We start from the raw sequence: 25,187 nt of genomic DNA, 5'->3' as shown, positions 1-25,187 counted from the left end.
GCGACTAGGGCCTTTTCACAGTAACTTCATTGAAGCCTACTCGTGACAATAAGCGAGATGATGATGATGATGGGTATAAACCAGGGAATAGCTGTCTTCTCTCTTCCCCCACCCCGCCAAGCTTTTAAGTTTAGAAAGCCACAATGAGTGCTTGCCCTTTCTGTTTGCAAAGGAGAGGGCCCTGTGTGAATTATGCAGCTTCTTGCACATGCAAGTGGGCCACACTGCAAGTCCAACTGGTAATCCTAAATTGGTTGTCAGTATAATTCTTAGCGCAATCAGGATTGTTTAGCAAGTGCTGCCAATTGCAGAATGCCCTCGAAAGTTGGATGCACCTTAACAGTTCCACCCTGCACTCAAATTCACCTTTGAAATGGATTGGCCAACCTGAACTCCCTTTCCTCAACATACCGTTGAGAAATATTACAGTGGATGTTCTGAAAACTCTCTTCTGGTCAATATACACGTTGGGACTCCTACAGTTCCATGCAATATAAAATCATATTGGCAACCTCAGAATTAGCCATTTACTCACCTTTCAAGAATGATGCTGAAATAGGGCACATCAAAGCTATCCTGCAGGATAAAGGCTGCTTTGTTCAAATCATTGCTTGCTGTATATTGCCAAACTCGTGAATAGGCCTAAGGCCACCACTTTCAGCCCTGAAAAGTACCCAGTCATGACAAATACATGAATAGGATGGGAATAGAGGGAAAGGGACCACGGAAGTGTGGAAGGTTTTAGACGAGACAGACAGCATGGTCGGCACAGGCTTGGAGGGCTGAAGGGCCTGTTCCTGTGCTGTACTTTTCTTTGTTCTTTGTACCTCTGATTACCCTGCAAGTGGTAAGATGTCTCAAGTTTGAGCAACAGGTGAAGGTAACCGTTTCAAGCTGCTGTATCAAGCTGCTGTTATGCAGTAGCAACACTAGTAGTTTTCTCCTCCACCAGGATGCTGTCAAGCTAATGAGATGTTCTGCCTATGACACACATGTGAAATGTGGTACATGAATTTCAGTGCCAGTGTATTTCCAGGTATATGAAAATGAAAATTGCTTATTGTCACGAGTAGGCTTCAAATGAAGTTACTGTGAAAAGCCCCTAGTCGCCACATTCCGGCGCCTGTTCGGGGAGGCTGGTACGGAAATTGAACCGTGCTGCTGGCCTGCTTGGTCTGCTTTAAAAGCCAGCGATTTAGCCCAGTGTGCTAAACCAGCCCCGGGGAATGCAAATCGCTTATTGTCACGAGTAGGCTTCAATGAAGTTACTGTGAAAAGCCCCTAGTCGCCACATTGCGGCGCCTGGTCGGGGAGGCTGGTACGGGAATCGAACCATGCTGCTGGCCTGCCTTGGTCTACTTTAAAAGCCAGCGATTTAGCACAGTGAGTTAAACCAGCCCCATTGCTGGTCATATATGGTCATATATAGGTCATAGGTCCTCGTAACTGGTGGATCAGATCACACCACACAACCTGTCAAGTGTTCACAAGGGCAAAGCACTGACCATACCCAACCAGCCCGTGTTTGCAAAACTCAAAACTGTCTGTCCAACATTACATTCAATGATTGGACAGCACTTGAAAACCAATCCTGATCATGCTAAGATAGTGCTGACAACCAATTTAAGATAATCAGTTGGACTCTGTGTGGTTCACGTAGGTGTGCTAGCAGCTACATGTATTAAAATACAGGGCTCTGTCCTTTACAAACAGAAAGAACAAGCATATGCATTGCACATTTTTTAACTAAACAAAGGCTTGGCTGACAACCATTCCCTGGTTCATTCCCCGTGGCAATAACTGGACTAATCAAGAGTCAACCTTCCTGGTTTGAATTTAAATAAATGCTTGGCAGTTAACTGTTCCTTGGTGCATTCTCAATGACAGTGATTCTGCCAGTGAGAGTCCACTTGCCAACCAATCAGCACTCTTTTCTCATGTAATAGAAATTGTTGTTCCCTTTAGAATTGGTATTTTGGAAAATCTGTCCTGATGAGTGTAAGACAAAAAGTTTTGACACAATGTCCTTTTACAGCAATACTTTAGTCTTGTTCTACCAAACAACTATTTAATCTACAGATTTTAAAAAGGTTGTTTAATTGATTTCCTTTTGTTCACAAAGAAATCTTCTAAGTGTTAGCCTCCTATCCCTCATCTCATCCACATAAAAAAAACTAATTTTGAATTTCATTTTAAACTAGAGGGTACGCTGCGCAAAGTTGCATCTGGCCAATGGTGGCTGCGGTAACAAGGGCCACCAATCATGTTTGCTCAGGTTTCTTTCATGATCCATCTGACTGCTGGATAAAGTGATTACACTGAAAGCAAATGATTGGCATTTCAACCTTTGTCAGGACTTGAACCTATGATCGTAGATGTGTAAAGAAATTGTGCCACTGCCTGACCCAACTGCATTATAATGATTGATTATTGATATTTTGCAGCTTTGTTGACATTTGTTCAGAGTGTAAAAGATTGTTGGCAACCTGTTATAATGTTATAATGTAAGCAGGATGTCATGGTAATGTTATGAAGTCTGAGAGTAAAAGTCAACCGTTTGACATTTAGCAAACGCAGACAATAGTAAAGCCTCCAACTGCTTCTGGATTTTTTTTTGCATTTGTTCTGAAATTTTCATTTTGAATTCTGCTTTAAGGCCAACAATACACTGTGCGCTTTCCAGTCATTCAATGTGCAAAAGAGATTGTACTGCAAAAATGCATGGCTTTCGCACAGTCCAAGAAATCACAGTACTTATTTTTAAGCGAGAAATGTTTTGTTCCACCATCCAGTGTTCCTATCTTTACTTAATTACGTCTGGTCATTTGCTTATCTTTCATCTAAAGCGTGAAATTAACATTTCCATCTCTCTGCGTTCAGGTCCCGAAGGCCTCGGGTTCAGCATCACATCACGCGATGTCCCTGTTGGTGGCTCAGCACCGATCTATGTTAAAAACATCCTCCCAAAAGGTGCAGCTATCCAAGATGACAGGCTAAAGGCAGGAGACCGACTTCTCGAGGTGAGTGGGTGCCAAACACTAGTTTACTTTTTAAACACAGATTAGCAAGATAAATCAATGCTGGGTGAACATCAAGCATGCTTGTCATTCTGTAGGTGGAGCTAATGTACTGGAATAGCATGTCCACGGTGGGTTGTGGAATTCAAGTGTGCTTGCTCTGGGACGCTTGCCACATTGTCTTTCACCAACTTTGTGTTTTGCAGTGCTGGCTCGTGTATTATATGATTGTAGCTTGTCATTTTAATGCAGGTGTGTACTGGTAGATGTTCCTTTTTTTAAAAAAAAGAGATGTTTGTCCTTTACATTCTGTTGTAATTAAACTTAATTTGCATCGCTCGTAAGAGGGCTTTAGCTTTGAAACAAAATATAACCTCGCAGTGGTACGGGCTACAGAGTAAAAAAGACCCGATGACAACAAATTTTAAAAGAAAGCTTTTTATTTAAGCTGCTTACCAATAGAAAGAACCAAATGGGCTGTTAGTTTCCAGCTTATGTTTAAAATTAAATCCGCACTTGTATTGCTAGTCAGTGAAACGCTGCTTTTCTGACCAAAGAACAATCTATAGAGCTGGGAATGTTATTTCCTGTTCATTCTCTTGATGTGGGTACTACTGGCAAGTCTAACATTGGTTATCAAAGAGCAAAGAACAATACAGCACAGGAACAGGCCCTTCGGCCCTCCCAAGCCTGCACCGGTCATGATACCAACCTTTGCCAAAAACCCTCAGCACTTCCTTGTCCTGAGAATGTGATGGTTGAGTCGACTTGACTGCAATCATGGTTTGATTTAACTGAGTGTATTTGGCCAATTTAGCAGATATTTAAAAGTCAGCCTTCCTTGTTTGGGATTCAGTCATATATAGGCCTGACCAGGGAAGGACTGACCACAGACGCCCATCCCATAATCTACAATGAAGCACTTTTTTTTTCTGACAGTGGCTTGTATTTCCAGATTTTTTAAAACTGAAGTCAGTTGTGTCAAATAGTGATGGCCTCTAGCTTGCTATTCTCCTGACATAACCACAACACAACTGTGCCCACATGATTATGTGCCCCTTTGCACTGAATATTTCGCCAAGTGTTTACTGACCTCAAACCACTACTTGTTACTGAATAGCACTGTAAACTGTGCTGTGCATCCAAAGTAAATCATCAGCTGCTCATCAGAAGTGTATACAGTATAGAATGATATATAACTCTTGCATTTTGAATATTTTATCCATGTAAATCACAACTTTCCCTTGTTTTTCTGTGCTAAATCTATTCAATCTAAATCTATTTCTCTATATTGCATTGCCTATAAAGCGTACAACCATCAAATAAGCATGAATGAGATGCCAAGAATAAAAAGCACAGGAACAATTGAACTGTTTTCAAGCATTCTCCTTATGATTTTGCACAATTTCTCTCTACAGGATTTTCTTTAAACTTACCTGAATGTATAATGCAATGTACTGTCAGCTATCCTATTCTTCTTGTTTCCCAAATTCCTGCTTGCTGTTTTTATTTTCTGTCATGTCCTCTACTCTTTTCTTCCACTTCTTGGTTTTCTTGTCACTGCTCCTTCCTCTGCATTAATATTGCCCAGTGTTAGACAATCCACAACTCTCCTTGCCTCATTAGCCATTTAGTCGATGTGTCAATCCCTTTCTTGTCCAGTCTGCTTTCGTAACTGCTGCCCCACTCCAGCTCCCACAAAGGGTCACAGATTGCCAAAGGGAGGCAGTATGGTTTCAGCTTTCTCCTGCATTGTGAAATTGTCTCCTCATGATAATTGTCCTTCCAATAGTAGTCCCTAACTTTTGCGATGAAAGTAGGAACCAATAGATCTGGTGAGACTGGGCAGGGTGACTATATTCAGCTGCAATTTTCAATTTTTAATATATCTTCACACTCATTTTCGTCTATAATATGGCATCACAGCATTGTAAAATGAGGGAATCTTACAGGACTATGAACTCTCACCTCGGCTTGGTGGAATTCAGGAATCAGACAGACATGCATACATAGATTTAAAAAATTGAGCCACAAAGCAAACTTCAAAAACAGCCACCTGTCTATGAAGGGATTAACTCAAATTTCTCAGGAAAACCAGTTTGTAGTAGAAGGAGATTTCTGATCCAACTTGCAATTTGAATTTTCCTTCACTTGGTGGAGGTTCAAGGTTATCCTGGAGCAGTTCCGAAGATTGGAGGGCTTCAGAAATCACTGTGAAGAGAATAAATTAAACGTGAAAGATTTTTTTGTTATACTTTTTGTTTTTAAAGAGGAAAGCTTTCCGATTTTAGGGCAAGGTTCTGCCATATAATTTGAATAGAAATTCAATTTGTTGAGCAATGTGCTATCGATCCAGTTTAGTTTTCCTGCAGAACCTCACACAGCTGGCATTGCTGATGGCATGTTCAGTTACCCTGTCAGTTTTTAGGGAGTTGGCTGAAAATCAAAGAGAGGATAAATCATTTCGAAGTGGTGCAACTGAAAAGAAACCCGAGTTTTCCCAATCAGATTTCTACTTTGGCAATTGCTGTTTTGAGGGATTGCCCATGACGTGTTACCAAATGGAAAAATATCTTTATAAAACTCATGCTAAGTGGAGACTGGTGCAAAAGAAAACTTGCACTTAAAATAGTGGGTACTTTAACTGCCACAGCTCGTTTTAATTATTAACAGTTTTCAAGCCACTGTGTGAAAAACATGCTAGACTTGTAAGTGATTCCTTTGAGGACTGTGACAGGATTTTCTTTCCATAAAAGAATATAACAGTATGAAACTGTAGAATTTCTGTTAATCTCATGAGAGGTTGCAAGTTAAGAAATACTTGGTTCTGTCTAACGTTCCCGTTTTGGAAATTAGCTGTAATAAAGCTGCAGCGGCAGGTGCTTAACACAAAACCAATATTTTACTGATTTCTAGTCAAGGTAACCAGCAGTGAACTCTGATTCAGAGTTGATGAGAGGTTGAGATGCTGCCAATATAGAATGTAGTTCATAGATACTGCAGGGTGGGATCTTAATTTTGCAGCTGATGGCTGTGTGATTTGGGGTCAGCAAGGCCTCCATGTAATGGGTGTTGAAGGAGTGAAACAGAAGTGAGAATCATCTTAACCTTAACTTGTATTCCAGAAGTAGCTTCTTTTCGAGTAAAATCACCAATTTTAAAACCTAATACTGGAAGCAGATTCAACAATCAGACTGTTAACCTCACTCCATTCCATGGCCTCCCTAAATCTTGTCTTTGTAGTATTGTTGGAGATGTGTGTTAAAGCTGACTCACTGGTTTGATTTCAGGTAAATGGCGTTGATCTAACCGGAAAAATACAAGAGGAAGTGGTCACGCTGCTGAGGAATACCAAGATGGGTGGCACAGTCAGTCTGCTGGTTCTCCGGCAAGAAGAAACCTTCCTCCCCCGGGAACTGGTGCGTAGAACACCTGGGAAACCAGAGAAATGCGTTAATAATCTTGAAATATTTGTGTGTTTTGGAATGTTTGCTGTTTGATGGACTCTGTCTCCACTTTGGGGGGGGGGGGGGGGGGGGGGATTATTCTTTTTGTCGCCACATTACAGTTCCAGAACCTTCCTTTCACCACAGCTCTTAAAGCTAGATGAAAGCAAAAACACCTTAAATGGATATTCACTTTCACACTTGATCAGCATTTTTCATATTTGTAACATTTTGCGGAGGTTTAATTCATTGCTTTTTTTTAATCACAGATGGCCAAGGATATAAACCAAAGATTGTTTAATGTTGTGTTGTTAAATGAATGGCATAAGATCCATGCAGCAAACTAAAACCAGAAGTCGAAGCCACATATTTTCTTAAGTGAACGTATCAAGTTATTTTTTTATTCAGTTTTTATTATTCATTCTTGGGATGTGGACGATGCTGGCTGGGCCAGCATTTGTTGCCCGTCTCTAATTGCCCTTGTACTGAGTGGCTTGCTAGACCCTTTCAGTGTGTGTGTGGGGGGGGGGGGGGGGGGGGGGGAGCAAAGAGTCAACCACATCTCTGCTGATTTCCTGCCTCTGCTTCTTCCTTCAGCCAAGGGGACAAAATAGTCTGAGCCAAAGATTTGTGCTTGCCACGTTCCGTGCCAGCGAATGAAAGATATGCTTTTTCAGAGCAACATGCACCCTTGCCAATAATTCCTCCCCTTGAGATGCAGTCTGCTGGTACTGTGAGCCACTACATCCAGCAGCACAGCTGAGAACCAGTGAAACCTGCCCATGGGATTCCCAATCATGAGCTCCAATCACGGCTGGGATTTGAACCTGTTTCTTCAGCGTGCGTGTCCAGCTCTGGAGTTTCACAGCTGTCATGCTGAGCAATGTGCTTATTTTACTGAGTTCTTTTGTCTACTGCACTGGGGGAAGGGGGAGACAATTTTTTTTATTTGGATTTGAAAATTTTTTGAAGGTCCGTCTCAGTTTCTATTTGTATTTTTTTAAACAGACTACAAGTTCATTTTGTCCACCAAGGTAGAAATGAATTGAAGGAGCAATGACCGATAACTCTTTAGTTTTGTTACATCCAACTTAAATTATCACGTTCATTAAATTCTTGACAGCCTTTTGACAAATCAATAACGCATAACATGATTTTCTGTTGTGTTAAGTGATTCATACTAATTTAGTTGTGTAATGAAGATGAAAGTAAAGGTAATCAATTAAGCACTAAACTCTAGTGCCTTTTTCTCAAATTTTAAATAAATGGGAAGAAGGAAGTCTTCTATCATTTTGGGTTGATGCTGGAGGAAGAAAGTAGAATTGAGTTCCAAGCCATTATGCAACCTGAGCCCGTTGCTCTCGCTCTGCTGGAATCAGTGTTAGCTTGATCGTTTGTACTGAATTGGGTGTCAAGTGATCAGAACTTGAGTACTCTTTGATTATTTCTCCTGTAGCAAAGTTAGATGAATTGCAAAACTAATGTTTTGCTTTCAGCTTGGAGCAACCTGCATTTCAATGTAACCAAACTCAAATGCCAAATGATATCCCAGCTCTGGGTGACCACACAAAGTCATGAAGCCATTCATGATTGAATGAAAATGCTATATCATTTGACAGAAATTCTAAAATAAAGTCATATATAATGCAAGTGCATCTTCTTAATAAAATGCTCTGACTCCTTTCAAAAATAATCAGGTAATAAAATATCAATTTGGATGTCTCCTCAATGCACTGGGAGTCCGTTACCTTTCATGTGTTTAAAAAGATGGAAGGATATTGAAATTTGAAAGACTCATGGAGCTTTTCTTTCCATTGCAGTAATTAGTCTCAGCTGTAAAACAGATCATGTGAAAGATAGCCGTGAATACTTTCAAACATGGGGTTTGCTTTTGTCACTGTGTGCATCTGTGTAACACACATGCCAGTACCTTTTATGCCATGTGTTTTTATTCTTTGTTATTTCCACTCTAGAAAAAGGAATCGAGTCAGATGCAGGCACCAAGTGACTTGGTAAGAGTTCTGCGTTTTAAGTCGCACAGACTGTTGTACATCTGGCACAAAATCAAGAAATTCGGTTTGCAGATTCACAATCTGATACACTTTGAGTAGTTTGGATTTCTTGCAGCACCATAACTAAAATGGAATTTTTTTACAAAATTGTCCCCTTCAAATTATCTTTCCTGGCTTGAAATTTGTCATTCCAAGCAGTATTTGGCTGCAGAAATTTCTGACATGTCACACATACAGCTGAATAAAATATACTGTCAAAAACATGCAAGTTATTGAGAGTATATTTTTCACATGTGTAAAAAGAGCATGCCATTTTCCAGCTAGCGGCTGCAGGCTACTGTGATGCTCAAATTCAGAAGTGTTGTCATGTTTTGTGTGTGTACGCAGGGGAGCAGTTGGTTTACGTTCAGGACTTGGAAAGAAAAAAATGAAAATCGCTTATTGTCACAAGTAGGCTTCAAATGAAGTTACTGTGAAAAGCCCCTAGTCGCCACATTCCGGCACCTGTTCGGGGAGGCTGGTACGGGTTCTTTGGATATTCAAAGTTTCTAAACCATTTGGAGTGTAATATATCTCTGAGTATATGAAGTGGTTCACTGAAACACACTGTAGCCGTATGTGTAGTAGCTTCATGATTCATATAGTTCAGTAATGGTGCAGTTAAGAGGCCTTGAAAACTGTTGGCTCTGTAAATGTCATTGTGTATTATAGCACCTTTATTTGAAAATAGCTTGCTAATTACCTTTAGGTGCTTAGTTTGCAAATGTATCTTTTAATTATTTTCTTCCAATGTACAGTAGAGCAGATGGGACAGGTATAAGTGAAGAGTGGTAACAATAGTTATTTGTTGATCATGTGTTCCCTTCCCTTCCCCGTCCCCACCGCCCCCTAGTGAATCATTTGCTGAGTGGAAAATGTGCTGTATTAGGTGTTCACTCATATCAATGGACAGAAGTGTTCAGTTCTGGAGAAGAATCACATAACGTTTTTGTTTACTGACACTGCAGTATTTGCTGAGTTGGAAAATGTATGCAAAGGCTCTGGAGTTTGATCTAACTGCAGTTCTTGCAAATTTTCTCTTGTTTGAAAAACAGGATGTATTGTACTAAGTTCTGGTGGAGGTCTCCTCTCATATAAAGCTCAAAATATTTCTTTAAGTAACAAGCCAGGTGGTCCACATTGTCATTTGAGGCAAGACGATCATCACTTTTACGTCTGGTGTAGAGTAACAACTTAATCCTCATTGAGAAAACTGCTTGGCTTTTAATGAGATCAATTCTCGACTTCAACATTTCCCCACCCTGCTCACAGTTTCTTTATCTGGGAATATTTAAAGTTATCCCATGTTCCAATTGTGCAGAAATTGCTGTCTGCTTTGCAATACTTCCTCAAAGTCACACACACACACACATACACACACCCCACCCAGGGTTGCGCAGTCTTTTGGTACTTCATCTATCTTGGTGTTTTGAAAAAATTCTTATTAGGCTATTCCTTGTTGCTGGCCTCGAACAGGTTTTGGAACAGACCGACAAACTGGCCCCAAGTATCCAGGAAGCCTTCCTCGGGTGGCGTACTTAATCTTCTCCAGGTGGAGAAATTCCAAAAGGTCAGCGAGCCAGTCTGCAGCTGTGGGTGGTGCTGCCGATCACCAGCCGAGCAGAATTCTCCAGCGTGCAATTGGGAAAGCAAAGGTGTTGGCCCCCTTCCCCATGTGCAGCTCTGGCTGCGCCGATACCCCAAAGATTGCCACTATCGGGCATGGCTTCATCCTCACCCCCACAACCTTGAACATTGCCTCGGAGAAGGCTGTCCAGAACCCAGCAAGCTCAGGCAAGCCCAAAACTTGTGGGTGTGGTTGGCCAGTCCCCTTTGGCACCGCTCACATTTGTCCTCCACCTCCAGGAAGAACCTGCTCATTCGGGTTCTGGTCAGGTGTGCTCTGTGCACCACTTTGAGCTGCATTAGGCTGAGCCACCAGAGTCCCCATCCCACCTCTGTCCCCAGTTCGTCCTCCCATCTTTGTCTGGTCTCGTCCAGTGGAGTCTGGGCTCTGTCCAGTATCTTTCCGTATATTATCCCACATAGCACCCCCCCCCCCCCCCCCCCCCCCCCCCCTTCTCATTCCTTGTGCTTATCAGGTCCTCAAGTAGTGTGGTTTCAGGGGCCCCGGGGTACCCTACTGTCTCTTTGCGGAGGAAGTGTTTTATTTGGAGGTGTCTCATTTCCTGTCCTTTTGCTAGCTTCCACTTCCTCGTCAGTTTGTCTAGTTTCGCCAGTCTGTGCCCTATGTAGAAGTCCCCGACCGTCAGTGTGCCCCTCTCCCGCCTCCATCTTTTGAAGATGGTACCCAGCATGGCTGGGGGGGAATCTGTGATTGCCGCATGTGGGAGCCATGGGGGACATTTTGGTTATCCCAAAGTGTTGTCTCAGCTGGGTCCACTTTCTCAGCACGGCCGCTACCACTGAGCTCGTTGTGTATCTTGTTGAGGGGGATGGGAGTTCTGCTGTGGCCAGGGCCCGGAGGGTTGTCCCTTTACATGATGCCTCCTCCATTTGTCCCCAATCTGTGACGGGTTCTTGTACCCATCCCCTCGCTCTTTCTGCTGTTGCTGCCCAGTGGCAGTATTGTAGGTTTGTTAAGGCCAAGCCCTCTTTGATTTTCCTTCTTTGCAGTGTCTGTTTGGAAATTCTCAGGTTCTTACCCCCCACGCATAAATGCCATGATTAGATTGTCTATGTTTTGGAAAGAGGCCTTGGGTATGAAGATCAGAATGGATCTAAACAAGAAGAGGAACCTTGGCAGTACGTTCATCTTGATTATCTGCACTCTCCCCGCCAGGGAGAGTGGGAGTGAGCCCCACCTTTGAAGGTCTCTTCTTACTTCGTCCACCAGGCTGGTCAGGTTCCACTTGTGGATCTGTGTCCAGTCTCTGGATATCTGGGTTCCCAGGTAGCGGAATCTGTTCTGGGCTTTTTTGAACAGGAGCCTACCAGCTCTCTCCCTCCCCCATTTGGGTTCACTGGGAATGCCTCGCTTTGCCCAGGTTAAGTTTGTAGGCCGAGAAGGTTCCAAATTCTTTCAGTATTTGCAGTATTGCCTTCAGTCCCTCCTGTGGCTTTGAGCCATAGAGGAGCAGGTCATCTGCATAGAGCGAGACTTTGTGCTCTCTGTCTCCTCTCCGGATTCCCTTCCAGCTTTTTGGGTCCCGCATGGCTATCGCCAGGGGTTCAATCGCTAGCGCGAATAAGAGTGGGGACAGGGGGCAGCCCTGTCTTGCTCCTCTCTGTAGCTGGATGTATTCAGAGCTGGTGGTGTTAGTTCGGACACTCACTTTGGGAGCGTTGTACAGGAGCCTCACCCAGGCGATGAATCTCGCTTCTAGCCCAAACAGTTCCAGTACCTCAAGGAGGTATTTCCATTCGACTCTGTTGAAGGCCTTTTCTGCGTCTGGGGAGACGATCTGGTGTTCTCTCCCCGGGGGCTGGGTCATTATTACGTTCAGCAGCCGCCTGATGTTCGCTGTGAGCTGCCTACCCTTGACAAAGCCCATTTGGTCCTCTGCGACCACCTCTGCGACCACCTCTAGTACACAGCCCTCCAGCCTCTTGGCCAGGACCTTTGCGAGTATTGTCGCATCCACGTTCAGCAGTGAAATGGGTCTGTATGATCCACATTCCGTCAGGTCTTTATCTTTTTTGGGTATCAGTGAAACTGTGGCTTACGCTAGAATGAGGGGCAGGGTGCCCCCTGCCAGTGAGTCCGTGAACATGTCCCTTAAGTGTGGGGTCAGGACTGGTTCAAATTTTTTGTTGAAGTCCGCCGGGAACCCGTCGGGTCCCGGTGCCTTCCCCACCTGCATGGGGCTGATGCTCTTCATGATTTCTCCCAGATCTATTGGTGCTTCCAGCTCCCCCCGTCTGTCTTCCCCCACAACTGGTAGTCCCAGTCTGTCAAGGAACTGTTTCATATCCGCGCACCCGTTGGGGTCTCTAGAGGCGTACAGTCCCCTGTAGAAGGTCTCAAATGCCCGATTGACCTCCTTTGGGTCTGTTACCAGTCTGCCTTTGCTATCCTTTACCTGCGCTATTTCCCTTGTGGCTGCCTGCTTTCTCAGCTGGTGAGCCAACAGGCCGCCAGCCTTGTCTCCGTGTTCGTAGAAGGTCCTCCGTGTCTGGCGGAGTTGGTACACTGCTTTCCTCGTGGATAGCAGGTTAAAGTCCATTTGCAGCTTTTTCCTCTCCGCCAGCAGCCCTACGGTCGGGCCTCGGAGTATTTTCTATCGACATCCAGAATGGAGTCCACTAGCTGTTGCCTGGCCACACCCTCTTCCCTATTTCTACTTGCCTTGTGGGCTATGATCTCTCCTCTGATCACGGCCTTCAGTGCCTCCCAGAACGTGGAGGGTGAGACCTCCCCGTTTTGGTTGTTACTAAAGTAGTCGCCTATGGCCCGCGATGTTTTTTGACGGGAGGCTTTGTCGGCCAGGAGGTCCGTGTCCATCCTCCACGTGGGGCTCCGGATTCGGCCTGTCACCAACCTCACATCCATTTGTTTGGAGCGTGGTCGGAGATCTTGATCACGGAGTACTCCGTTCTCGCGATCCCTGGAAGCACCCATTTCCTCACTGCAATGAAGTCGATACGGATGTATGCCTTGTGTACTTGTGAGAAATATGAAAATTCCTTCTTTCCCAGCTGCAGGAGCCTCCATGGGTCCACCGCCCCCATCTGCTCCATAAATGCTCCTAGTTCCCTAGCCATGCCAGTCTTTTTCCCTGCTCTGGGGTTTGATCGGTCGGTCAGTGGGTCCTGTACACAGTTAAAGTCCCCCCCTCATAATCAGTCGGTGTGTGTCAAGGTCGGGGATTTCTGCCATGGTCTTCTTTATGAATTCTGTGTAGTCCCAGTTGGGAGTGTACATATTTACCGGTATGACCGGTGCCCCTTCCAGGACACCGCTGACCATGACGTACCGTCCCCTGGGTACGTAACTGTCTTGGTTTCCGTAAACCTCGTCCTCTTGCTAATTAATATTGCTGCTTCCCCCTCCCCCCAGCCCTCGTCCCATAGCATGAGTGGTTTGTCTGCCCCACCCAGCCCTTTCTTACCAGCAGTCGGTCCTTCTCCCTCAGGTGCATCTCTTGTAGGTAGATTATGTCTGCTTTTACGCTTCTTAGGTGGGTGAAGACTCTGGATCTTTTCACTGGGCCGTTGAGTCCCCTTACGTTCCAGGTAACAATCCTGGTGGGGGGTTTTCAATGCCCCGGCCTGTGGGATCACCCATACTTACCTGGTGGATGTGCCCCTGCACTCCGGGGTTTCCCTTTGTTAGGGGGCCACCCAAAATGGACGCGGTCGCCGCTCTCACCATGAGGTCGGTCCCCATGGCTCCGAGGTTTCCCTTTGTGAACGAAAATTGCTTATTGTCACAAGTCGGCTTCAAATGAAGTTACAGTGAAAAGCCCCTAGTCGCCACATTCCGGCGCCTGTTCGGGGACGCTGGTACGGCAATTGAACCGTGCTGCTGGCTTGTGTTGGTCTGCTTTAAAAGCGAGCTATTTAGCTCAGTATGCTAAACCAGCCCCTGGTTCCAGGGGGCACCACATGGCCGGCAGCTGTGTGTACGCCACGTGGCTGCGCCCCTGCACTCCAGGGTTTCCCTTCGCCCTGAAGCCCTCCCGAGTGGCTATGGCGCCACCTTGGTTCCTCGCCCTGCTCCATGCCCACCGAGGCCTGTGTTTGTGCTGCTTATCTACCTTATCCTTCTCTTTGCTTCTCTTTTGTTCTGCGCTCTCCCCCGACTCCTCTCCCGCCCCCCCCATAGTTCCTGTTCCTCTGCCCCCCTGCATTCTCCCCCCCCGCCCTGTTCCCCTCCCCCCCCGCCCTGTGTCCCCCCCCCCCCCCCCCCCCCCCTTGTGCCTGGTGCTCCCTCCCTCTCCCCTGAGAGGCGCGCCGCGGCCCTCCTTCCTGCTTTCCCGTGTTGGCCCTTCTCGCTAGCATGGTGGCCCCCCTCCCAGTACTTGCCCTGTTCTTGTCTCGCCCTCCTGTCCGCCTTTCCCACCCTCATTTGCCTTGCCGCAGGTCCCCAAACTAGCTGCTGGTGCTGAGGTACTCTAAATGGGGAAAAAGGCTGTATGTACTTCTTCACACCATTATGACGGTGATTTTGAGAACTATTTCAAGGTTGGAGGAAACCTAGAAGAGACATAATACACGGGTAACGACTTGGTTAACCCTCAAAAGGTATTGAGAAATGAAAAGGCTTCTCATAAAATGAGCTGTCCTCCTTTGGCATTGTCACTAAGTGGCCTGGAGCCTGTGATTTGTGAGCTCATCGCCTTCTCGTTATGAGAAAGTGGTCTTGGTAAATTCTGAGGGTGGTTGCTGTCTAATTGCTATTTTTGAGCACAGTTTGCTGATTATTGTTTGCAAGTCAAACTTCCCTCGCCACTAGGAAGTAAAAGTGACTGACATCAACATGAAATGATTGGCCTTTTTTAGAGCCACAATTTGGCAGTTGGCACATGGAGTTTAATGTGGATAAATTTGAGGTTATCCATTTTGGCCGAAAAAAATAATTTGGCCGGAAATTACTGCCTAAATGGAAAGCAGATTAAAAATGCGCCTGGGCAGAGGGATCTGGGTGTCTTTGTTCAGGAATCGCAGAAAGCCTATATGCAGGTACAAAAAAAAAATAAAGACACATGGAATGTTAGCGTTTATTGCAAAAGGACTGAAGTATAAAAGTATTGGAGTGTTGTTGGAATTGTGTAGGGTATTGGTAAGACCACATCTGGAGTATTGTGCCCAGTTTTGGTCTCTTTATTTGAGGGAGGATGTGGTGGCATTGGAAGCAGTTCAGAGGAGGTTCACCAGATTGATTCTGGGATGAAGGGTTGACATGTGAGGAGAGAGTAAACAGTTTGGGCTCACACTCGCTGGAGTTTAGAAGGATGAGAGAGGAACTGATCAAGGTATATGAAATACAAAAAGGGATTGACCCAAATGTTCCCCCTTGTGGGGCAATCTAAAACAAGAAGACACAGATATAGATTGAGAGGCAGTAGATTATAAACTGAGATGAGGAGGCACTACTTCCCGCAGAGGTTGGTCAATTTGTGGATCTTGCTGCCCCTTAGTGCGGTGGAGTCCGAATCATTCAATGGTTTCAAGAGGGAGATGAATACATTTCCAATTTTTAAAAAATGGGTTAAAGGGATATGGGAAACAGGTAGGGAGGTGGATTTGAGACCAGGAAGAGATCAGCCATGATCAGATTGAATGGGGGAGCAGGCTTGAGGGACTGAATTGTCTACTACTCCCAATTCCTACGTTCCTGTGACTGAATTTCAGAACTGTTACCAATGACTCCAAAGGCTTTTGTTGAAATTGTTATCAACAGTCTGAATCAGTTTCGGGGTGACTTTGATTTGACTTGTGCGTTGAGCATTATGGGTAGATTGATGCGATGCTAACACTTTCAAAAACAAAGAAAATTACAGCACAGGAACAGGACCTTCGGCCCTCCCAGCCTGTGCCAATCCAGATCCTTTATCTAAACCTGTCGCCTATTTTCCAAGGATTTACTTCACTCTGTTCCCGCCCGTTCATATATCTGTCTAGATGCATCTTAAATGATGCTATCGTGCCCGCCTCTACCACCTCCGCTGGCAAAGCGTTTCAGGCACCCACCACCCTCTGCGTAAAAAAACGTCCCACGCACATCTCCATTAAACTTTCCCCCTCTAACCTTGAAATTGTGACCCCTTGTAATTGACACCCCCACTCTTGGAAAAAGCTTGTTGCTATCCACCCTGTCCATACCTCAAATAATTTTGTAGACCTCAATCAGGTCCCCCCTCAACCTCCGTCTTTCCAACGAAAACAATCCTAATCTACTCAACCTTTCTTCATAGCTAGCACCCTCCATACCAGGCAACATCCTGGTGAACCTCCTCTGCACCCTCTCTAAAGCATCCACATCCTTCTGGTAATGTGGCGACCAGAACTGCACGCAGTATTCCAAATATGGCCTAACCAAAGTCCTATACAACTGTAAAAACAACTGCAGAAACCATCAGACAAATTTCTCCTGTAAAACTGTTCTGTGGCTCATGAATTCAAGGTTTGCTACAAGCATTTTTCTCAAACTACAGACAATACAGGAAGATATGAATTCAGACTTTCTAGCACAATAATGAATTCCTGTTTTCTTGGAAGACACAAATGCCTTTCAGATCATTTTTTGTCCTTTCACCAGTGTGCAAATGTCAAGCCTCCGACCATCTGTGATGTAACTCCCCTTCCATATTAATCAATCTTGATTGACTTTTCTGCAACATAATTGCTTGAAGTGTTGGGACCATACATGGAAAGACTTAAAAGCAGATTATTTCATTTGAATTTGTACCTTGGAAACCTGAGTTTTAACCCTGTGACTGCTGGAACCTTTTACACCTTCAAGCATTCTCCTATTCTATCCTCCCTTGTCCGCTTACCATGTCCTTGATAAACCTAATGCATGCGCAAGCCTGCCCATAATGGGTAGAGACGTGACCTGCTTCAAAAACCACAGCCGGAGGGAGGTGCATACCAATGTATGAGAGATAAATGCTTCAATTTTTGCTCATCCTGCACTCTGCTTTAGCATTTCCCTATGAAGGGAGCAGCCAGTGATCCACTGTTCAATGATGGCGCATATTGAGGCTCCAGAAAGTAGTGCGCTTCTCTAGAAATCTCTCATCATTTTGACATGTTCAAGCTGTATAATGGGGTGGTTGGAATCAAGTTCTCTGCCAAGGTACCTAAAATTTCCCGATCGTCTTTATGCAACTTCAGGAAGGCACAGACTGTGAACTGTGAATTTTGGCTCCCAGAGCAAATTTCCTGGGGTGCATCAACTGTGCATCTCCTCGTGGGCAGTGAAAGAATTATAGAATGAGCATGTGTAGCTTCCAAAAACATAATTATTTTGTTCATCTTCTAACTGTTGACACCCTCTCACCAAGTTCATGCTGGCATTCATTTCTTCACCTCTTTCCCTTGCCCTCCCACACGTGATTTTACACTAGCCCCCATATATGCTCTCACAATCCATGCTGAGACTCTGTTCCTCTCACTGCAGGCCCTTTCCTTCCAGTCTAATTCAAGCTAGCAATCTTCTCTCTTCTCCACTGCTGAAACCCCTCACCCACTCGCAATTGATGCTGGCATTTTTCTTCCATTCCTCAGTTCACAGTGCCTCTTGCTTCTATTCTTTTTTTTCCTTTCCTCTTACTTGTCCCCCTTTCTTTTTTTTTTCTAAATTTAGATTACCCAATTATTTTTTCCAATTAAGGGGCAATTTAGCGTAGCCAATCCACCTACTCTGCACGTTTGTTTTTTGGGTTGTGGGGCGAAACCCACGCAGACACGGGGAGAATGTGCAAACTCCACACGGACAGTGACCCAGAGCCGGGATCGAACCTGGGACCTCAGCGCCGTGAGGCAGCTGTGCTAACCACTAGGCCACTGTGCTGCCCGTTTGTCCCCCTTTCCTGATGGCACTGCCCTAATTTCATGTTGGCAACCTTTCCATCCCATTGGCCACACTTGGCACACTACTCCCTTTCCCCTTCTCTGCCCTCCCCCGCACCTAGTTTACGTTGGCCCACTCACTCCTCAGTAGCGGGTACTGCTGAAGAAAGGGTTTGGACATCATTGTGCACAATGAGCAGGAATGGCTGATCCCCCAAGAATTCTCCTCCTTTGTGTGGTATGAGATTTAAATCCCTTCGAGAAGAAGAGCCATGGGTATAAATATGGTTAGTGTTCCAAAGCTGCTGATTGTCACCAAGAAGCACTGATGGTTGATATTTATACATGAGCTGTCATGAATAGGCATTCCACAGGAAAGGCTTTGGGGATAATCATGAAAGATATAGCATGAAGAGGTGGGGGGGGGGGGAAATTCTTCTCAAAACTCCTCTCAAATCCAAGTATAAATTCATGTTTCTTTCCAGTTTTGAAGTTTTAATGCTTGAGGTTTGAACCTGTAATTGCTAAAAACGTATTGCCCCCGAATGAATCGGGAGTTTTTACAATGAAGATGCATAATTAGATAATTCTTGTAATTGATTGCTACAGGTTGTACTGTTGGCATTCCAGTCGGCTTTTCAAGTTCATTGTGACAGACGGATTCACAGAGAATATCAACAACATATAATTAGAAAAAGAAGTATCTTGAAATAGTAATTTTATTTCTAATGTGCACAGCAACTCTCTCCCCTTGTATGATTGGTTGATTTTAAGATGATTTCACATGGAACGAGGTGCTGTTATACATCAATGGCAAAATGTCATCTTAGCTACATCAATAACAAAATCTTAGCTACACAACAAACACTACTAATTTCACTCTTTGCCTTTAAAATCAGTACAAACTACTTCATTTCTCTTTGCACCTTCTGGAAACCTCCTCTCCTCACGTCTCCTTTTGTTTCCTTCCTCCCTTTTTATTTTTTCATCTGACTTTGTCACTATTTGTTGGCCATCCATAATTGCCCTTGAGAAGGTGGTGGTGAGCTGCCATTTTGAACCACTGCAGTCCATGTGGTGTTGTACACCCACAGTGCTGTTAGGGTAGGAGTTTCAGCATTTTGAACCAGCAACACAAACCTCGGCGATAGATTTCCAGGTCAGGATGTTGTGTGGCTTGGAGGGGAACCTCGGGTGGATGGTACTCTGCCCTCCCATGTCCCTACCCCAATTCATGAGACTCCTCACCCTTTCTACTCTCCTGTTGCTGTCATAGGCTCGACATCCTTTGAGATAAGCCTTCAACTTACCAATGTGCCTCTCATGACATCCACAGATACATAGAAAATAAGAGCAGGTGTAGGCCATTCGGCTTTTTAAGCCTGCTCCACCACTCGTTTTGATCATGGCTGATCATCCAACTCAGTAGACTGTACCTTCTTTCCCCCCATATCCTTTGACCATACCTAGGAATTTGAAGCTGTCAACCATCTCCACCTTGGCAGCATTGATACAAACAGGGGAGCGTACGAGACTTTGCTCTCCTGTCCGATGGAAGAGGTTGTAAAAGAGAATACATGGATGGGAGGGGTCTTTGATTATGCTGCCTGTTTTCCCAAGGTAGCGGGAGGTATAGACAGAGTCAATCAATGGGAGGCGGGTTCGCGTGATGGACTGGGCTGTGTTCATGACTCTCTGTAGTTTCTTACTGTCTAGGCCAAGCAGTTGCCATACCAAGCTGTGATGCAGCCAAATAGGATACTTTCCATGGTGCATCTGTAAAAAAGATTCAATGTGGACATGCTGAATTTCCTTATTTTCTTGAGGAGGTATAGGCGCTGTTGTGCTTTCTTGGTGATAATGCCGATGTGGGTGGGCCAAGATAGACAAGTCTGAGAACATGCACTAGCATATTCAAAAACAACTTATTCCCTGCTGTTACCAGACCCCTGAATGACCTTTTTATGGACTGAACTGATCTCTCCATGCATCTTCTCTACAGTTGGAGCACTATACCTCGTATGCTTCACCTGATGTTTATGTACTTACATTGTGTATTTATCGTATGTTCTTTGTTTTTCATGTATGGAACGATCTGTCTAAACTGTGCGCAGAATAATACTTTTAACGGTACCTCGGTACATGTGACAACAAATCTCAATCCAAATCATGACCTCGATCTCTCCCTCACTGGGCGCGATCCAGGTCTGCATATTTACATGAGCTTCTTTGGCTCATTTAAATACTCTGACACGGATTCACCCGGCACCCGAGACACTGCGGCCGTGCCTGGGAGACCTCGCCAGTTACAAATGGGGCCAGTCGTAATGGCACCTGGGGGAGGTCTCGCAGGCCATTGGAGACCCCTGGGTGGTTGGGGACAGGGCAGGGTGGAATCCTGACACTTCCCCGGCACCAGGGCACCTTGGTACCGCCAACCTGGCACCTTGGAAGTGCCACATGGGCATCCTGGTAGTGCCACCCTGGTACTGTCAGGGTGACCAGGTGGCACTAGCAGGCTGACAGGATTATTATCAGGCTGGTGGTGCCCAGGGGCCAGGTTGGCACTGCAGGGATCAGGCCTTTGAGTCCTTGCTAGGTATAGTGGCGGGGAGAGGGGTTCTCAAGGGCCTCCCAAAGTTAGGGGTGGGTTAAGGGACAGTCAAAAATGGGTGTGGGGGGGGGGGGGGGGGGGGGGGGGGGGGTGGAACGTTCAGGACAGCCTTCTAAAATGACTTACCGACCTGCGAGGATCAAATTGGATCCAATGGAGGAATCCCTCTAATTGCGGCCCTATGTGGAGAGAATCTCCCTGCTAAAAAAACAGAAAAGTGCCGATGACTAGCAGGGTATTTCTCAGCATTGCAGGTGCCGCGAATCACCCTGAAAATGTGCCATTCAGCAGACTTTAATTCAAGTCCGCTGAATTCTTACCTTAAAAAGGGATATACTTGCATTAGAGACAGTTAGAGAGGGTTCACTAGGTTGATTTGTGGGATGAAGGGATTGTCTCATGAGGAAAAGTTGAGCAGATTGCATCTCTACTCATTGGAGTTCAGAAGAATAGGAGTTTATCTTTTTGAAGCATAAAATTCTGAGGAATGGCTTGATAGATAGATGCCGAGAGGGTGTTTCCACTCATGAAGGGATCTAGGGTTCACAAATAAGGGTCTCACATTTAAGATGGTGATGAGGAGCAATTTCTTCTCGCAGCAGATTGAGAGTTTTTGAAATTCAGTGCCTCATAGGGCAATGGGAGGCTTGGTTATTGAATTTATTCAAGGCGGGGTTAGACAGATTTTTGATTCAAAAAGGAGTCAAAGGTCATAGGGAGCAGACAGGAAAGTGGAGCGAAGGTCACAATCAAATCAGCCATGATCTTATTGAATGGTGGAGCTGTTTGATGGGCAGAATGGCCTACTTCTCCTTCCTATATTTTATGCCTCCTCACAAGCAGAAATCTGGTCTTATTGACTTGCAGACCTTCCCACCCTGCATGATTGCTGGGTTATACCCTTCCCAATTTCCTTTCTGTCCAACTCACCTTTCCCACTTTGTGGACTCTGCATCTCTGAGCATCTGTCTTCACAACTTCTTTCACGTGGGAAAGGCACTTGCTGTTCATAATTTTTATTCATTCATGGTCTTGTGGGTGTCACTGGCAAGGCCAGAATTTGTTTCCCTCCCTCAATACCCAAGTCAACCACATTGCTGGAATCACACACAGGCCAGACCAGGTAAGGATGGTGGATGATGTGGATTCATCGATGACATGTTCGAGGCTGTGAAGAAGATGTCGTAGTTTCTCCGCTCCGGGGAAATACTGGACGACGAAGGGTACTCTGTCGGTTGTGTCCCATGTTTGTCTTCTGAGGAGGGCGGTGCGGTTTTTTGCTGTGGTGCGTTGGAACTGTTGATCGATGAGTCGAGCACCATAGCCCGTTCATACGAGAGAATTTGTCTGTATATATGTTTCTGGAATCTACCTCTTCATTCACCTGAGGAAGGAGCAGTGCTCCGAAAGCTAGTGATTTGAAGCAAACCTGTTAGACTTTAACCTGGTGTTGTAAGATTTCTTACTATCCTCTATAAACATGAGGTGATTGCAAATTCTCAATTGCACTTGTCCTCACTCGCACCCAGTGCCATTTACCCATCACCTCCGTTTACACTAGAGTACGTCGGCTCCTGGTTAACATCTCAATTTAAAAATTCTTAGCCTGTTTTCAAACTCGTCCCTATCTCTATCTCCTTTTCTGGCCCCACAACCCTTTGAGCTACCTATGTGCTGCTAATTTTGGTTTCTTGAGAAAACCCTATTTTAATCGCTTCATGATCAATGGCTATGCCTTCAGCTGTAAAAGCCCTATCCTTAGGAATTCTCTCTCTAAACCCTCTTACTTCTCAACTTCCCTTTCCTCCTTTAAGATATCCCTTGATTGAAATCTAGCTCTTTGATCATGCCCTTATAGTAAATTATCAGTAACTCTCCTGTGAAGCACGTTATCTCATTTTAGTACGTTAAAGGTTCTGTGTGAACACAACTTGTTATTGAATAAATCTTATCACATCGCACATTTGTGGCAATGGACATTGGTACACCCAATCACTGCATTGCAACACATTTTATATTTAATTAATCTAAAATCAGTTCTTTAGAAATATTTATAAACCATCCCTTTTTTTTTAAAACGCATTTTATTCAAACTTGTATCAAAGTAGGTTACAGCAAGTAAACACCCCGGGAAACATTCTTCCCAACAATTAACTATACAGTTTGTACAGATTTTTCTCCTTTTACATATGCACCATAGAAAGCATCCTATCGGGCTGCATCACAGCCTGGTATGGCAACTGCTCGGCCCAGGACCGCAAGAAACTTCAGAGAGTCGTGAACACCGCCCATGTCCATCACACAAAGCTGCCTCCCATTCATTGACTCCATTTACACCTCCCGCTGCCTGGGGAAAGCGGGGAGCATAATCAAAGACCCTTCCCACCCGGCTTACTCACTCTTCCAACTTCTTCCATCGGGCAGGAGATACAGAAGTCTGAGAACATGCATGAACAGACTTAAAAACAGCTGTTACCAGACTCAAACCCATGATTCTAGCACAGCGGGCTTAGCACCAACATTCCTTCCACTCTAAAATGCCGCCTCAGCTGATTCCATATCTTCACCGTGAACTGCACCAATGGTCTCCCTGAATACCTACTCGGAGCCATTGGCAATGCTGCCGTCACCATAGCCCTCAAACTATACCCCTTACAAGATTCCTCCTCCATCCTAATCCACTCTCCCCCTTCTCCTTCCCACCGCTGCACCATGTCCACATTCGCCGCCCGATAATAATGAAGCAAGTTTGGCAACGCCAATCCCCCCCTGCTGCCTCTGCCTCTGCAGGGTCCTCCCCACCCTCGGCACCTTCCCTGCCCATACAAAGTCAGAGATGATTGTGTCCATTTTCCAAAAAAAGGCCTTTGGTATAAAGATCGGGAGAGCCTGAAAGATAAACAAGAACCTCGGCAGAATATTCATTTTCACCACTCGGACCCTCCCCACCAACATCAAGAAGTCTTACAACACCAGGTTAAAGTCCAACAGGTTTGTTTCAAACACGAGCTTTCGGAGCACGGCTCCTTCTTCAGGTGAATCACCTGAAGAAGGAGCCGTGCTCCGAAAGCTCGTGTTTGAAACAAACCTGTTGGACTTTAACCTGGTGTTGTAAGACTTCTTACTGTGCTCACCCCAGTCCAACGCCGGCATCTCCACATCATGACCAACATCAAGTGCAGTGTATCCCACCTCTTAAGATCCTCCCTGGCCTCCTCCACCAGCTTAGTTAAGTTCCACTTATGGAGCCCCGTCCATTCCCTCGCTACCTGAATCCCCAAATTTATAAACCATCCTAATATCACCGTTGGAATTGAAACATACTGAAAAATATCACGTTTCTTTTTTTAAAAATTTAGATTGTCCAATTATTTTTTCCAATTAAGGGGCAATTTAGCGTGGCCAATCCACCTACTCTGCACATTTTTGGGTTGTGGGGGCGGAACCCACGCAGACACGGGGAGAATGTGCACCACGTCGTTTCTTTTAATGGTTGTGTTAAAATCCTCCTTTAAATGCTCTGGCACGGATTTTTCACGACATGCTGTTGGAGTTTTGACTTTGTCGGGTGCACAAATGTTTCTGTAATTCCCAAAGGGCTGATGATCAGAAGTTTTTGGAGTGTTAGGAAGTTGTAACATAACCTCACTTAAGGTGATGCAACCACAGAGTGTCGCACAGGTTCCATTTCTCACCTGGTTCAGAAAGAAATGTATGTTCTTTGTGACTTTTTAGTATGTGGATGTGCTCGTGTTATGAGAGCAGCCAGTTTTTTTTGGAGGTGGGAATTGAATGTAGTCAGCATCATTAGAATGAGATCGTTGCTCTTTTGCTCCAGAAAGTCATGACAATGAAAATGTGACATCTAGGGCCTTCGCCAGAGATCTGCACTGTCCAAATGTAAAGAAAATAATACTCCAGTCATTTTGGACAGAAATGGTCTTCCCATATTGTGGTGGCAACAAGAAAAATAACTTTCAGCCAGGCATATTATGATATATCTTGCCAGCTAAGATGGAACATGTGGAAATACTCAAACTCCCACGTTATAGACTGAAATCCAGAGGAAAAAGAAATCTGGATATCATATGCTCAAGCAGTTATTCTTTTAAGCTGATGTGGAAATTGTTTTCCTTTTTCTTGTTTTATATCCTACGTGCGCGCTAAACATAGCTACATTCGTAAGCAGCAGTGTTGATGTAATTTCCCTTGTAGAAAGGTCGCTGTACAGCTAAACTGCTGGGAGAAAGAGACTGAAATAATATAGGGCACATCTGCAAAATCCACCTTTGCAAATGGAGAACAGCTGATTGAAAGTGAGTGAAGGTTCGGCAATGGCCTGTGTATTAAACCTTCACCTGCTGACTTCACCGCAAATCTTTCTTTGTTTGAACCTCAAATGTGGTCATATTCATTGATATGATAAAAAATCTATCACCATGAAATATTGGGATCTAGTTCATGCCACAGTTCCCTTCTGAATAACGAGTTTTTGATTTTGGAGCGACAGTGAATGAAGTTAAGAAATTTCCCATCCCACCTCTTGCAAGCGACAGAGAGAAAAACCATTAATTTGTGC

The 25,187-nt window shown here is 44.8% G+C and overlaps 1 protein-coding gene across 9 annotated transcripts in view; it reads left to right on the top strand.

Annotated features, from left to right (window-relative positions):
* Positions 1-25,187, top strand: part of LOC119966499 (partitioning defective 3 homolog) — a 939,848-nt gene that overhangs the window by 540,870 nt on the left and 373,791 nt on the right. For all 9 annotated transcript variants that reach the window (XM_038798290.1, XM_038798285.1, XM_038798283.1 and 6 more), the window contains 3 exons: positions 2,881-3,020; positions 6,308-6,436; positions 8,437-8,475. In XM_038798290.1, coding sequence (XP_038654218.1) covers positions 2,881-3,020; positions 6,308-6,436; positions 8,437-8,475 — 308 coding nt within the window. The remainder of the gene's footprint in view (positions 1-2,880; positions 3,021-6,307; positions 6,437-8,436; positions 8,476-25,187) is intronic.

This window comes from Scyliorhinus canicula, chromosome 5, assembly GCF_902713615.1.
Source record: "Scyliorhinus canicula chromosome 5, sScyCan1.1, whole genome shotgun sequence".
NCBI classification, from domain to species: domain Eukaryota; kingdom Metazoa; phylum Chordata; class Chondrichthyes; order Carcharhiniformes; family Scyliorhinidae; genus Scyliorhinus; species Scyliorhinus canicula.
The sequence above is the reverse complement of the archived record's forward strand: the minus strand, read 5'-3'. Positions and strand labels throughout refer to the sequence as shown.